The following is a 15,734-nucleotide window of genomic DNA, read 5'->3' as shown; positions in this document are numbered from 1 at the left end:
CGAGGAAGAGTCGCGGACGAAGAGACATATGGCGATTCGAAGCAGACCGCGAAAGAGCCATCGATCGATTGATACGTCTGTCCAGCTTTGTCCTCGAGAAACATAAGGGTTCGAATTATACGTAACGTACGTATATCGAATTACTGGAAAACGGTGTGCTTATTAGGGCAAAGTAACTCGTGCCTTTCGCTCGGCCAGGAGAACTGGTCCTCGTGATTAGAGCGCGACCACCGGGATTCGAAAATATCAGCGTTCGTTCGCGAAAACTGCTACGTTGAGTTTAATCGAGCGAACGTGATCGTTGAAATGTAAACGATCCATCGAAGCGAGCATCGTCGAGTGTCACGTGGCGAACGCTGGAAAAGAGGAAGAGGAACGGAGCGAAGAAGGTTGACGAGCGAAACGAGCTAATTGCGCGTAATTTGCCCCGTTTCGATCCGGCGGGACGCGAACTAGCCAAGAGAATGAAATTACAAAGAGGTGGGGGCCGTTTACAGTTAAGCGAGAGAAGAAGAAGAAAGAGAGAAAAGGAGAGAGAGAGAGAGAGAGAGAGAGAAATCTCGCTAGCAAAGAGAAGATTCCTTCTCCGGCAACGGGGCAACCTTTCTTCTGCATCCTGCTCGGCCGTCAGCCGAATAACGGAGATCCCGCGGATGCAGGCCGAGCGCTCGGCTAGGCTGGGCTCGACTCGGCTGCGCTCGGCTCGACTCGGCGACGTCATCGCGCCGGTTCTCGCGAGATCTCGTACTTCTAGATCGAAATCGGTTCGCGCGGTTTCCGGTTTGAAGCTCGCGAATTCTCGCCATTTGATTCTATCGTCTCGTTTGCCAGAGAACTCGATGCGAGGCGCATCGTCGGATAAGTCGTATACCTTTCTGAGCTCGCGTTTTCCATAGAAAGAACGAAATTTTCCACGGATGGAATAATGGCAGAGGACTATCGAACAGATCGACGCGTATTTGGTTCTATCGGTTCGTTGCAAAGTACTGGGAGTAAAGTTTACGATTCGTACTAGAAAATGCTCAAAGACTTATCCGACGATCGAATAAAAATGAGTGAGACAGGTACGAGAAAGAGGAGAAGCGTCGCGAGACACGGCATGGAAGCGAGCGGCAGAGAATACGGCTCGATTCGAAAATCGGTAGTAACTAGGTAGCCAAGGAGGCACGTACCCCTACTCCGAGAGGAAGGTTGCGACCAGTTGGCCGGCTCTCGCTCGGAACAGGTGGGCTCGAGTCGAGAGAGTCTCGGCCTGCCGCTTACCGCGCACGGATCGAGTTTGTCGTTCGACCGGTCTCTCGAGTTCTCGTTTTCGGCCACGAAAAAGTTCGACTAAACTAGCCGAAATATGCGTATATAAACGAGTCGGTAACAGGGTCGTTAAATCAGCCGGTGGTTTACCAGTTTCGTTCTAGTTCGCGCTCATCGCCAACTCGAACAAGAGCGCGTAGTGCGCGTTCGAAATCGCCGCGTTCCATTATCGTTCGTCGACACGAGTACGCGCGAGAACATCGACCGCGCCGAGTCAGGAATTCTCTCGACGAATTCTCTCGTCCTCTCGGCGCGACCTCTCGGCTCCACGCGTACGGCTTCGCGCCGCCAAACATTCGCGGTGCCGCGAATGATACGAATCGACGATCGAATCAGCGGATAAATAATCGGCTCGCTTCCGATCCTGCGGAACCGCGACGAGATCTCTTGCCGCGGAACGAGCAACGATCGCCGACCCGATTTTGCATGGGTGTACACGTAAGTGAATCAGAACAAGTTCGAGACCGACCGAGCCCGATGACACAGCTCGTGAACGATCCTTACGATTATCACCCTTCACCGATCGATATCAATGACGACGACGACGACGACGACAACGACGACTACGACAACGACGATGACGACGTGCTTCGATCCTGGCTAGTACTAGTCACGCAAATCTTCGACGTGAAAGGAAAACGCGCTAAAAAGGTTACTTGAAACGATACAACTATAATAGTTTCCACGATTACAATTACAATTCGCCTCGGTGAGGCTCGATTCCACGCAGTCGTCCAAGAACATTGTACCGTATCCGCGTTTCGTTTACTCGGTCGCAAAACGAGAAACGACGCGATTCGCGATCGCCTCCGCTTTCCATATGGGTCGATCGTTTGGAAGAACGATAACGGTGAAACGGTTGTTCCATCGTGGACCATCGTCGTCCATTTCGAACCAGTCGAGAACGATGCGATAACGAACGAGAATGAAACGTTCGTCTCGCGAATCGTTGCGCGATTCCTCTAGCCATGTGTCACGCGAGTCCCTCGCTCATCCGCCGTGTCGTCCATCGTCCATCGTTCATTGTCCATCGTCCATTGTCCACCGTCCATCGTTCGTCGTCCTTCACCCGGTTATGCAGCTAGCATGTCGCGGTTCCGTAGCAAGCGCTACGAAACGAACGCCATCGGAAAACTCGAACGAAAGAAAGGAAAGACGATCGCCACGGTATCGTGTTCGTCCGAGCGATTCTGTACCCTCGATGCAACGTCTGTAACAGCGCGAAAGGCACGGACGCTGCTTGGAAAAGGGTAACTCGGGCGTATCGGTTCGAGGATCGAAATGCGTTTTCTCCGCGTACGCGATCACCGAACGAAAGAGAACGGCCACGATCAAGCGCTTGTTTTCCCTCGTGTCTTTCTTTCCAATCGCGTTACTCGGTCGCTATCGAATGCGATTTTACGCTTCATACGCGAACGATGGAATATTCAGTGTGTACTTTTGCGATGTTTAGTTGCGGGCAGTGGAAACATTCAGATAACTATTAACGTTTTACGTGACTTTTAGCGGCGTCTAGCGTACTCGGCGAAATCAGGAGAAAAGCCCGCATGTACGTTTCACGCGTTGATTGCCGCGCGAATTTTATGTTTCGCCTTGGCAAATATACAGGGGTTGGTTAAAATAATGGAAACTCCTTTTGTACGTCGTATATGTATACACATACGTATGTGTAATGCGTGTTATAACATACGTTTACGTTTCCATTATTCTCTCCAACCGTTACTCTGCACGCTAAAGTTTAATTTTCGCAAAATATAATATCGTATTTGGGCAAGATTTGTTCCGACGATTCATCCGAATCGTTCGAGTCGTTGAACATTTTCTAGCTCTTATCCAAAATTTATATTATTCTAATCGATTAAAAAATTTGATAACCCGGTTCATCGATGACAACCGCGGTTGTCGACCCAACGTCGCTCAACGTGTATCAAGTATGTGGTTACAGTGGATGCATACTCGGACGAATTAACGTCCAGACCAACACGGTACATCGAAATAATAAAATACGTATACGGATTCTTACGAGCGTACGTATCTCGATCTTTCGATGTTTCGTTCGCCAGAACTCCATTTCAATACGCATCCGCCGTAACCATAACGTAAAATACTGGGCGTACGAAGAGCCAAAACAATTGGCGCAATTTGCAAAATGTTTGATGATTCTGCGCCGAAGCTTCGGGACGGTGTATGGGCGAATCGCGGCGCGGTGCGGCGAGTGCGCTTACGAAATGGTATGTAACGCGCGCGAACGTTCGCAACTCGTGCATGCTCGTAACCCTCGCGCAATCGCGATTACATTCGCCGTTTTATCGACTCGTTTATCTGAACGACCAGTGGCGGCAATCGCGTCGTTTAAATCCTTTCTTCCGCGTAGAAAGTTACCGCGTAGGAAACCTGTTAGCCCGATCGTTCGATCCGCGAAACTGTGTTGGCTCTTCGCGTCCTATCTGCCTGTCGATCGACTATCGTCGTGCCGAGAATAAACGAAAGGAATTTAAAGAGGAAACGGGACGTTCCGTAGGAGAGAAGCGAGGCCCACCGTACCGATGTCACCGGCAGAATGGCCAGGGATCGTTCCGGTTCAGAGTATTCGGAGAACATGAGCGACGCCACGACTTGCAGCTGCACGACGAGCTCCGCTGACAAGGCTAGTAGCGCATGTTAGAGTAAAATCTCGTTTGTAAGGGGTAGCGGTAAGTCGCGATAAATCGGATCGGTCGCGCGCGATTGGCGCGTGATCGATCGGATTCGGAAGAACGATACGGGCTACAGCCGTGGCTCGATTCGGCTCGGCTCGGCACGGCTCGGCTCGGCTTGAAACAGCGCGAACCACTCTTCCGGAAGAGAGTACGAGAGGTATGCGAGACGGCAGCGTCCGATAATGGGAACGACGGTGGTGGTGTTTTCAGTGTTCGTTGCGCGGCTGCGGTATGTTTCAAGAGCCGTTTTTCCTACATCCACCTGGCTCGCGACCACGCGATGGAATCTACATAAATCCGATGAGCGCGTACATCGGCGAGCCTGTCAAGCCGAAGGATACAGAGTCCTTTTATCTGCACAGCCCGCACGATCTCGTCTACACGAGGATTACGCGATTGTTCGCGGACACGGACAAGCATCGACACTTTGAGAAGAAGGACGAGACTTTGACTGGTAAGTGGCGCGAGTCCCAGATATCTCGCGCTGCTGCCGAGACTTTGACTCGGTACGCGCGTCGTTCGCTTCCGGTAGCGACGAGTCGTAAAGCGAAACATCGAAACTCTGTCCTCGCTGAAGCAACGGCGAGCAACTCTACACATCGCCTCTCGCTGCCGCACGTTTTGTCGCAAAACATTTCCAACGACCAGCGACACGTAGAAAGACTTCGTCCACGCTGGGCTTTGTTTCGTTGAATTTTGTTTTTTCTTATCTTTAGCGATCTCGATTGCAACGAGCAACGATATTTCGTCGCTGTACATAGTTCTAGAGCTAAGTTCGAGGTCCACGAAGTTCAATATCGTCGGGTGGAGTCAGAACGTAGGAAATATTTGTCGATTTCTGCGTACAATAGAATCTTCGTCGTATTATCGACAAATTGTATTCTCTGTACCAATCGGACGTACATGGGTTGGTTGATTACATTTGTCTGGAAAATGTAGTTAGGACAGTTCGAAACTAGAGCGACGACAGGTGGAGAAACATTCGCTACGACTTTGTTTCAACGTCGATAGAAGATTCCTCGCTGTTGCTTTAGCGTGGGCTTTAGAGGATTTTAGAGATACTCGTTACGCCGCGGCGCCGTCTCGACCGATCGACCAAACGGTCATCCATTGGTCTTCTGAATTTTCAGTGAAAGTGGACGTACACTTCAACAATGGCGTTCTCGACCGATCGTCCGGCGAAAACGGCTACACGACCAAAGCCGAAATGACGCGCGAGCCGTCCGAGCACGCGTACGAGCAAATTTGTTTGCGCCAGGATCCTGAGACCGCTGGCATAGTCGCCAGCCCGCAGAGGAAGGTGCAGATCGACAACGTATCCGATCGCAGGTACGCGGCACCAATCGCGCGCTCGTCAGCTCGCTCGTGGTCGTCCCGGTCGATCGACGATACGTAGTAATACATACCGCTAAAAGCAGCATGGATTTCGCAATAGTCGCGCGGATCTTGTTCGCTTTCGAAACGCGTTCGTTTCCGCTAATGCTCGGTCAGCCGTTTCTCGCGGAAGGACGACCTCGATATTTCCGCTGGAACGTAGCCGGTTTAACAGGACCGGTGTGTATAACCAACGCGAGGACGAGTGTCGTCGATCGACGAACTTGAAATGGTACGAGAGTGGCGCACGAACGGACTGGTTGGCGATATGAACGTGACGAATCGATTTCAGCCGATCTCGAAAAACCGATCGCAGATACAGTAGATCGAGTAGCGCGAGCGAGTCGTCGAACGTCAGCAGCGAGATTCCTTGCTTCTCGTCGAGCGCGTCGACGCCGTCGCTGTCGCGGAACAGCAGCAACGAACGAGCCGGAAAGAAGTTTACCGTGGAGTCGTCGTCGCACGGTACGTTGAATCGACGAGTGCGTTTCCAAACGACAACCGCTGATCGATCGTCCATACGATTTTCAGAGAAAAAGAACACGACCGGTACGTCGTCGCAAGTAGAAAGCGAAAAGGAGATCAAACCGGCGAACGGCGGAGTCAGGTAAGTAGGCCGAGCGATAAGGCCGTGCGCCGCCAGACAGAAAATCGAAGAGAAGCGAAATGATTGCATTCGATTCTAAGCGATTTTATCGCGACGAAACGCGTCGGACGACTCGTTGGTTCGACGACTCGCGCGATATATCGTAGGCAAGAACTAGCTCACGATGTACTTCTTCTTCGTTTTCTTCTTCTTCTTCTTCTTTTCCTTCTTCTTCTTCTTCTTCTTCTTCTTCTTTCCCTGCATCGCGCGTCTTTCTCAGCTTCGCCAAGCCACCGCCTCCACCACCACCGCCCCCACTACCGGAGAAGGAAGACGTCGTGGTGCTCGTGGTGAACGCCAAGCAAAACGCGGAACCTATAACCAGGGACGAGAAAAGAGACGTCTCCGGTGAAACGAACCGGAATGGAAGAACCGAGAACGGAGCAAACCTTGCGTCTGCAGGTAAGCTGGAAGATATAGCTCTCTCGAGCTGTCGATAACTTCGTTTCTTCGATCCTCGATTCGTCTCGCTCGATCTTCTGTCATTTGTAAAAAAAAAAAAAAAAAAAGAAAAGAAAAAGGGTAGCTAAGCTAAGGGAAGCGCGAGAGTGAAAAGCGTAAATCGAAAAATGGGCAAAGAGAAAAGCGGATGAGTTCGAAGAGAGAAAAAGATAGTGGCAGGAGGGGAGGGGGAAATGAGATGGAGTAGAAATAGAAGAAGAGGGTGGGCGAGATTAATCGAGCCGAACGATCGACCGATTTAAACCAGGTATTTTTACGTCGCTGAACGTGGTTTAACGATAATGATGATAATAATTAAAGCCTCGGTGAATCGCAAAGACGGCCACTTACTAGACCATAGCGCTCATCGGGCATATAATACACTTACCTAGATTTCACTTGTCCGACGCGTACTACGATTCGTTTCCCCCACCTCGTTTCTGTTTCGGAACAGCGATCAACAAGTCCGACGTATCCTGCGGCGAGCATCAGCAGCCGGAAGTGCCTCCTGCCAGTCCACCGGCGGACACCGAGGAAATTAAGACGAACCAAACGTCCCATCTGGTCAATAAACATATGGTGCTACCGTTCATACCGCCCAAGTTCGCCAACGCGGACTCCAACACTCTGCTCAAGCCGTCCGAGTATCTCAAGAGCATCTGCAAGATTTCGTCAAAGAGCAGCCTGTTGAAAGCAAGGTCGGTAGGATAGGTTGACGAACGATACCGATATCGCTTTTATACGATGCTGGTCGGGATCGCTCGTCTCGTCGCGTTCGCCTATCGAGGTACAGAGAAATGAAAAGTTGGCTAGAGAGATGTCATGCGTCGCTATATCGTCTTATTTCTATGTACGTGACACTTTAGGCCAATACGCGTGTTTATCTTTACGACTGCACCGGATCTATCAGAAATAACCAACCGGGCTCGCGTTTCTTCGCCTAGCCATCTTCTCGTTTCAGCAGCGATATCTCAACTTCGGAGCCCAAAGTGTATCGAGTCAACGAACTTTAAAGCGAATCGAATCGATGTTGCAACAACCTTGTAACGAGATATGGACTAAATATCATTTTTAGATTTATATTATATTATATATCGGGAAGAGTGAAGAATTTGATAGGAAAAATTTTTAAAACGTTAATTTTTTTCTTTTTTTTTTTTTCAAACGTAGACTCGATACACTCTGATTTTGGGGATCGTATATATATATAGAAATATACGGAAGTATATACGTTACGGTCCAAGTGACTAATAGGTCATTATTCGTAATGCTTAGTCATTACAGTTTTAAGGTTTCAAATTTATTACAGTGTCCGATTTTGGTTGCAGTTATTCGTAACGACCGTGTATCATAAATAATGTATTAAGTAGTCGGTTAACGCATAACATATCTGAGGAAACGCGTTCGCAGATCGGTCGACAATTTGGACATACAAAGTAGAAGCGGTGATCGAAGAGAAGGCTTCGTCAGACCGGAAGGGACCGAGGAACAGGAGCAAGAGGAACTGAGGGAGGCTTTAGCGGAGAGGGGTGCCACGCGTAAAGCAACTCGGGAGCTGGAGGAGGAGGAAGAGGAAGAGGATAGGGTGGTGGTGGTGGTCGAAGAGGGAAAGGAATCGACTGCTGGACCTCCGCCGCCACCGTTGTCTCCGCTTCAAAAATCTCGACGTATCAACGAGGAGTCCAGCACGGTCGCGATGACCGATCTCGAGTCACAGAAAACCCTGCAGCCACTCGCCACCATCAGCATTCAAGATCTGACCAGTATCCAACTGCGAAGAACTTCCGCGAAAATGAACGCGACGAAAACGTTCTCGGCGCCTCCGCCGCGTAGCGTATCTATGACGAACGGTAGGTTATCATAGCTAGACTGCGTATATTTATGCAAATTCATATTTTTACGCGTACGATTAAAAAATTGGAACCCGAATTTCCCATAGATTCGTAAAAATCCCATTATCGATCGCGTTATCTCTGGTCTCGAAGCTTCCATCTATCTCCTTCGTCAGTTTCAGAGCCGTTCTTCGTACAAAAGACCGACTTGATCGCGGAACTGAAGAGAACCAAGGACATCCCTGGAATTAAGAAGATGAAGGTGGAGATGGCGCAGGTGGAGAAGACACAGGAGCAGAATCTCATGTCGGAGATCAACAAGGCGTTCAACGTTTCGAATTTCGTGGATCAGGTGGGCTATCTGAGTCGATTATCGTTTCTCCTTCGTTCCCTTCGTTTAGTCACGATCCTATTTTATTTATCGTGTTTAATCTTCTGTTTCGCCGAAGATCCCAGAGAAAGACAGTTCGGGGAACGTGATACCGATATGGAAACGACAGATGCTGGCGCGGAAGGCCGCCGAGCGAGCGAAGAAGGAATTGGAGGAGCAGCTCGCCAGGGAAAACGAAGAGAGACGACAGAAAGCGATTCCTGCTTGGAAGAGGCAGCTCCTCGCCAAAAAGGACAACGAAGAAAAAAGGTTCGCCGTTTCTTTCTCCGCGATTACCGTAATTCGATAACCAGACCGTGGATTTTTATGCTTTTATAGGAAATTTAAAAGCATATAAACGCACCTACATTACCACGCGTATTTAGTAAGCAAGACAAATTTCTGCTTAGGTTCTATTCCTTTGTGTGCCTTTACGTGTCTTTATAAAAATATGAATTTCCACGAATAAATATTCACGGTCTACCGATAACGATAGTAATAGTATTAGCACTGCGATACACGTTGATAGTACGCGTTTGCTCTTTTTAACAGACTGAACCAAGTGTGCGCGACGCCAACAGCCAAAGTAGACGCGGTAGCGACGCCAACGCCAACGCCGACGCCGACATCGAGGAGGGATGTTTCGCCTTCGTCTATCTCATCGCGCACTACCCACCGACACGAAGAGAAACCGGACGTCGAGGAGAAGAAGCCTGCCGACGCGAACTCCTCGCATCACGGATCGCACGGCACGCAGGCAAACGAAACAGACGACGACGACGCTCAAATTATTCCGTGGCGAGCACAGCTTAGGAAGACCTCCAGCAAGCTCAACATTTTAGATTAATCGTCCAAATTTCTTTCACTGGTCGATTCGACGAGCCTGGTGGTCGCGTGTGATAAAAACGGGTAGTGTTCATCGCGCGGCCATCGAACGCGCTTCACGGAACACGCTGTTTGTTTGTATGTACATAGAGTCGAGTAAAGTTTATATCGAGAAATTCCTTAAAAAACACGTTCGAACAACTGATTTTGCGTTTGTCCCTTCGAAAAACTTCCCTCGATCTTCCTAAAAAAGATTCGCTAAAAAGAAAATGAAAACGGAAAAAAGAGATCAGTCCGAGTTCGTTTCATAATTCGAGATATTGAATCCTATAGGTACACGTGACTGAGAATAGAGGTGAGAGGTATGGATATTGCATTGTCAGAGATGCGTGTGTTGGTGCGTACTCGCGATGATAACGACCACCACCGTCCAGTCAGCGTGCAACAGTAGAGGTACTACTACTTGCACAGTCACGAATAGAAATAGAAACAGGAATACTAATACGAGTAATGATGGACGTTTACAGACATATCGCTATATACCCAGTCCGTTGAAGCAATTTGTACGCTGTCGTAACGTCATCATTGGCACGCTGTAGGACCACCGCGCTATTCCATCAACGCGATTCCGTTGCCAGCAACACGCCGAAGTTCGTCTATACTTTGTTCTCGGGCCGAACATTTCTCCCGCGTCGCTAGTTTCGGGTCTTCCTTTCTCGTAGCTTCGTCTCCCTCCGAGACTATTTCACGCGCGTCTCGCCCTTTTTTCCTGGCCATTTCCAAATTCTATCGGCGTTTCGAAAAAACCGCGTGGTTCTTTTTCCTGCGTTGCAAGAATTACCGGACGTTTTTGCCTAATCCTTTCCACTCGTTCTTCCTTTCTTAACCCCGTTTTACGCCTTTCCTAATCGGAATCGACGATCGAGGAGCGCAACTAGCGATAAATTCTCCTCCGCTAGCAGCGATCGACTTCTAACGCATCCAGGATGGCTTTGAACCACAAGATCCTAGGTAAGCGATCCTTGCATTTACAATCCGCGTACACATCGCCGATCGTAAGTATTAGGACATCCATTCGTTACATTCATTGAGAGTTTTAAAGTTACAAGCAACGAGAACGAAACCACGAATCTATATCATTGGTGAAACCTCGTAGAATATTCTCCTCGACAAGAACAACGGAAAGTATTTGACTCGAACTATAGATCGGCTGATGTTCTAATACTTATGGGTCGACAGTGTATCGCGGAAACCAACCTTCGGATTAACGCTCGTTCAAAGAATACAGTTCGCTAAAGTCGCGACTTATCCGCTACACACGATGACACGCGCGTTCATCCGAATCGAACTTGGAACTTTCGAATCGAATCGAATTCGAACTTATCGAAACGAATCAAAGGTCGAGCGAGCATTATACGCTGAACGCTGACATGCGCTGCTTACCGCAACGAAGATCGCGACACAAACCTCCCGCGCACTGTGCCAGCCAACGCGAATATAAATAGCAGCCGGAAGCAACTGTGAAGTTCTGGGTGAAGGTCGCCATCAATTCTCAAACGCGCCAAAAAACTTCCGAATTCGAGTACCGAAACCGAGTACCGCGCGTCGTTTAGATTTTAAACGCGTGGTTAACACGTTGATTGCCATGCAAATACGGTGGTTACGAAAAGTATTGGCAGGTCATTGTATTCATTCATTCGGCCATTGTATTATAAGATTTACATACTGATTAATTACTATTCGAGTATATTCAATCTCGTATCATTTTGTGGCATACATCGTATGACTACAAAACTTTGATATCACGCAAATGAAATGTAGAATCTGCTACAAAAAAAAAACGCTTCATTGAAAGATAAAGATATGTGCCAATACTTTTTGTAGCCGCTGTATGTATATTTTGCCCTGAAAGCCGCGATAGATCGAGATACATTATATCATAACTAGACTGCAGGTTTTTCTGTATTTACGATAAATTTAAATGTACGAGTATTCGGAGAGTGTGTATAACATTCGAAAATAAATCATCCAAAGTGGTTTACTCGTCGTAACTCTCAGTGAACGAAAGAAATTACCGAATAGGTTTCAATTTCTTTAGTTCTCTTCATAGGTATCCACAATCTAATCGTAACATTCAATTCTTGCAAAATAGTACATTGCGTTTGCGCTCTTTTTTCCGACGATGATTTCCTTTATCTACATCATTCGTATCGTTGAATATTTTTCTTTAATAATGAACAAAAGGGGGCCTCAACTCCAATGGCCCTGTCCTTGAGATATATTGTAGAGGGGAAGGGCCTGAGTAACATGCACTTGGTTCGTTAGGTTAGATCTTTTGAGGGATCTAACGTAGCTAGCCATCCATGGAATGTAACCTAACCTAACCTTATCTAACAATACCTTACCACAATTAAGTTCGCAATCAAACGCATATGCAATTTCATTTTTGACCACTTATATCAGAGTAAATGCATTCTAGCAAGTATCATTGTCTTCTTGCCATAACTTTTGAACCACGATCATCGTCCTACGGCTCGAATAAAGCTCCGAAATTCGACGAAACTATGGTTGAAGCCTCCTTGCGTGTGTAACTGGTCATTTTTTCTAGTCCATGAAATTCGTCTCATTTTAATGATTCTGGAAAAAATTTAGCAAAACGTAGCTCACCAGTGGCCATCGTGTCAGTCAACGTGTTAATAAGAACGATTAATTCCTAACATTGGCGACCGAATCGATGGAATCTGGACGTACTTATCGAGAATTCACGGGTACCGCGCAGTTTTCGTTTAACCTCGATCTGTCCGATCGACTTATTTAGCGACGCAACAAATTGAAATCGGCCTGGTCTATGTAGCACAGGGTCGAATCGCTACCGACGGTGCCAATTGATTTCAAAAAATTGATGCAAGTGGATACGCACGTGTCAAACGCGTGCGGCTAGATCAGTCGTTGATCCTATTTTGTTTAACGACCTCGTTGTCCACCTATTGTACGTTCCTGCCCGCACCTCGACGAATACACTCCCGATAAGACCCTTGCCGCTCGTGCTTTCAGATTCGCTGACATGTAGACAAGTGTTAAACATCATGGTGATCCTTGGTTTCATGCTAAACTATATGCTACGCGTCAACATGACGATCGCCATAGTATCGATGGTGATTCCGAGCAACGATACTTGGCGGTTGAACGATTCGAGTAAATCTGCCACGACCGAGTACTTCGATCGTGGAATCGCGGCAAACGTTACCTCGCTCGATAATGGAACAGCGACGATCGCCCCTAATCCCGCTACAGCTTCGTTCCCCTATGCGCCTGCACACGTACGTTACAGTTTATCCTTCGAAGGCTTTATCGTTCTTCTTTCATCCGTTCGATACGATCAAGATTTCCGCTCTGCTTCCCAGGAGGAAACGAATCGGACCAGATATCCGTGGAACGAGTACCAAGTGAATCTCGTGTTGGGTAGCTTTTTCTGGGGCTACATATGCACAGAGTTGCCAGGTGGCCGTCTCGCTGAAGTAGTAGGACCTAAAAGAGTGTTTGGATACAGTATGATGGTATCTAGCGCTATTACGTTATTAACACCTCTGTCGGCGACTTATGGCTACATCGCTGTCGTCGCCTTAAGAGCGGTGCTTGGATTCATGTTGGTGAGCTTTTCAATTTTAACTGCTTGGTCTTACCGATCTCCATTTCCCCGTTCCATCTTGTAATAGCGTTTTTCTTTGTTGGCCTACGCCGTGTAATCGATTTCCCACATACATATGCAGGGAGCTACTTGGCCTGCCATGCAGCCGATGACCGCAAGGTGGATACCACCGACGGAACGCAGCAAATTCGTCTCGAATATGATGGGTAAGTAAATGACTCGTGAGTAGCAAAAAAGTTTAAATATAAAGAGGGGTACGGAAAATAATTCTGCAACACAAATTGTATCTGACAAGAAGAGCGAATAAATATAATACAGTGGCTGCAAAAAAATATTTGTACGTTCCCTTATTTTCTACTGAAGCGTCTTTTTGTCGAGTAGGTACATTTCATTTTCACATTATCAAATAGTGCCTGCTTGTAGGCATATGTAAGTATTACTAAATGACACAAAATCTTCACTGGAACTAATTAAACACCGCGAAATCGCTTGGAATTAATTACTTGGTACATGAATGCTGTAATAAATACAACGGTGTGCAAATATGTGCACCTCGTGCAGCCACTGTATATAGTCCTGAATAGGTGGCTGTTAGCAACATGATGAAAAATATCCAATAGAGAAGTTACTAATATGTGCATATACACATATACAAATTGACAAACTTTAAACTTCCTCTTTGCTCGCTACCGTAGGTAGCCCATCCGCGCCGGGTACAGAGATAAAGAAAGAAAGAAGGAAAGAAAGGAAGAAAGAAAATTTCTTTGAACGTCGCGTGTCTATCGTGTTTTAGCTTCGTCGCTCGGAGCGGCGATAACTATGCCGATTTGTGGGTTTCTAATCGCTTACCTCGGTTGGGAATCCGTGTTCTACGTAACCGGAGCGATAGGCCTCGTATGGAGCGTAGCTTGGTTTTTCTTAATATTCGATTCTCCTAGACAACATCCGAGAATCACGATCGAGGAACGCCAATATATCGAAGACTCGATCGGTTCTACTTCCACGACAAAGGTACGATCGAAGAGTACATATGCGTCTAATTCGATACGTTATCTCTCTCTGTTTTTGGTTTGCAGCGGTTGCCCGTTCCGTGGAAATCCATCTTTCTCTCGACTCCCGTTTGGGCTATCGTGCTGACTCACTCGTGTAACGTGTTCGGTTACTTTACCGTTGTCAATCAACTACCAACTTACATGAAGTATATCTTGAATTTCAACATCAAAGAGGTACGTACCAACGCTTACCTTAGAAACGATGATTTTCTTCGATTTACTCCACCGCGTTCCTTGTTTCTCCATAGAACGGATTATTATCCTCCTTGCCGTACCTTGGCAAATACATCTTCGCCGTTACAACATCCTCCGTGGCTGACTATTTGTTCAAGACAAAGAAATTGTCGGTAACGGCTATTCGAAAGATCTTCACTAGCTTCGGTAAGCGTAGAATTTTGGTCGGGATTAACGTTGCTGCGTTCCACAAATTTTTATATTTTTACCTTGCCTGAAAATTAACGAAACAAGGAAGATGATTAAAAAGATTCAGAAGATTTATCAGCATAGAATTTAAACGAGGAATCATACCCACCGATAAGAATCTTTTCATATTCTGTTTAGACACGAGTTATTTTTTAACATTAGAGAAACAGAAATGAATGGAAAAACGCGGCAGAGTTAATCCGCGTAAGATTACATCGACGTAACGATATTTATTTTATTAGCGAATTATGAGCTCACTGTCTCTCCCGTTTCCTATCACCTTCACATTTTTCTTTGAACGATTCTCTATCGTTTCTGATGACTTTTATCAGGTAAATACATTCTTTAATTGTTATCATAATCTACCTCAAGTATCATTACTATATCTGATATATGAATCAACAGTAGTCAATAGTAAGTATAATGGTAATAATATCAATAGTAATCGATATCTTTTTCCGAGTTTAATAAAGGATTAAAAAATCAAAATATTTTTTTTTATTACGTATTGAGATTTTTTCACACTCGTAATTCGCAACACTCAAGTTTCGATATTCTACGGCTCTTCTCATACTTGTTTCGCTTGTTCGCAGCCGTGTTAAGTCCAGGGTTATTGATGATCGTGCAAGCAAATTACGGATACGATCGCATTACGTCCGTATCGATTTTCACTATTGCTCTGACGATCAACGGTGCAGTAACAGCTGGATATCTGGGGAACAGTTTAGACATTGCACCCAACTTTTCAGGCACTATTTTCGGCATGATGAACACGCTCGGTTCCCTAGGCGGATTTCTAAGCAGTTACATGGTCGGCTCGTTAACCTACAAAAATCAAACCTATTCAGGATGGAGTATCGTTTTTTGGATATTAGGGTGGATTTATTGTCTTGGCGCACTTACGTTTACCATTTTTGGTAGCGGTCAGTTACAACCGTGGAACAATCCCGAGAAGAAGCAAGTACGAAAACAAAGCAACGTAATCACCATCGATCATCCGCAGGAATTCGTTTCGCTAGACGAAAAGACTGTTCCTTAACGAAATAATTGAAAAATAAAACTACAATTTCAACTCAAATGTATGATAACGTAATATTTACTATGTTTTCATA

General features: G+C 46.6%; 2 protein-coding genes and 1 long non-coding RNA gene across 9 annotated transcripts in view; 2 read left to right on the top strand and 1 right to left on the bottom strand.

Annotated features, from left to right (window-relative positions):
- The first annotated feature begins 1,228 nt into the window (after positions 1 to 1,228).
- Positions 1,229 to 9,703, top strand: f (espin protein forked). 4 transcript variants are annotated; one of them, XM_033328882.2, is made up of 12 exons: positions 1,229 to 1,749; positions 3,833 to 3,958; positions 4,221 to 4,464; positions 5,141 to 5,339; positions 5,677 to 5,849; positions 5,916 to 5,991; positions 6,251 to 6,432; positions 6,926 to 7,169; positions 7,882 to 8,321; positions 8,480 to 8,655; positions 8,753 to 8,943; positions 9,226 to 9,703. In XM_033328882.2, exons 1-12 carry the CDS (start codon positions 1,738 to 1,740, stop codon positions 9,518 to 9,520), a joined length of 2,358 nt encoding a protein of 785 aa, XP_033184773.2. In that variant the 5' UTR covers positions 1,229 to 1,737; the 3' UTR covers positions 9,521 to 9,703. The 4 variants fall into 4 exon arrangements, with proteins under 4 accessions (XP_033184773.2, XP_076473313.1, XP_033184772.2 ...); XM_076617198.1 differs by lacking the exon at positions 1,229 to 1,749 and adding an exon at positions 1,756 to 1,962 and having other exon boundaries at positions 5,701 to 5,849; XM_033328881.2 differs by lacking the exon at positions 1,229 to 1,749 and adding an exon at positions 1,756 to 1,962.
- Positions 9,475 to 15,734, bottom strand: part of LOC117154167 (uncharacterized) — a 37,155-nt gene continuing 30,895 nt past the window's right edge. For 3 of the 4 annotated variants that reach the window (XR_013057994.1, XR_013057993.1, XR_013057995.1), the window contains exons 4-10: positions 15,526 to 15,656; positions 14,732 to 15,447; positions 14,392 to 14,647; positions 13,997 to 14,335; positions 13,182 to 13,416; positions 12,419 to 13,026; positions 9,475 to 12,135 (exon numbers count right to left, since the gene is read on the bottom strand). This is a non-coding gene — a long non-coding RNA (uncharacterized LOC117154167). The remainder of the gene's footprint in view (positions 12,136 to 12,418; positions 13,027 to 13,181; positions 13,417 to 13,996; positions 14,336 to 14,391; positions 14,648 to 14,731; positions 15,448 to 15,525; positions 15,657 to 15,734) is intronic. The other variant, XR_013057996.1, reaches the window with a different exon arrangement.
- LOC143302377 (putative inorganic phosphate cotransporter) lies at positions 10,368 to 15,704 on the top strand. The gene is made up of 8 exons (XM_033328886.2): positions 10,368 to 10,509; positions 12,553 to 12,818; positions 12,903 to 13,148; positions 13,269 to 13,353; positions 13,941 to 14,158; positions 14,224 to 14,373; positions 14,448 to 14,580; positions 15,216 to 15,704. Exons 1-8 carry the CDS (start codon positions 10,485 to 10,487, stop codon positions 15,659 to 15,661), a joined length of 1,569 nt encoding a protein of 522 aa, XP_033184777.2. The 5' UTR covers positions 10,368 to 10,484; the 3' UTR covers positions 15,662 to 15,704.

This window comes from Bombus vancouverensis, chromosome 3, assembly GCF_051014615.1.
Source record: "Bombus vancouverensis nearcticus chromosome 3, iyBomVanc1_principal, whole genome shotgun sequence".
NCBI classification, from domain to species: Eukaryota; Metazoa; Arthropoda; class Insecta; order Hymenoptera; family Apidae; genus Bombus; species Bombus vancouverensis.
The sequence above is the reverse complement of the archived record's forward strand: the minus strand, read 5'-3'. Positions and strand labels throughout refer to the sequence as shown.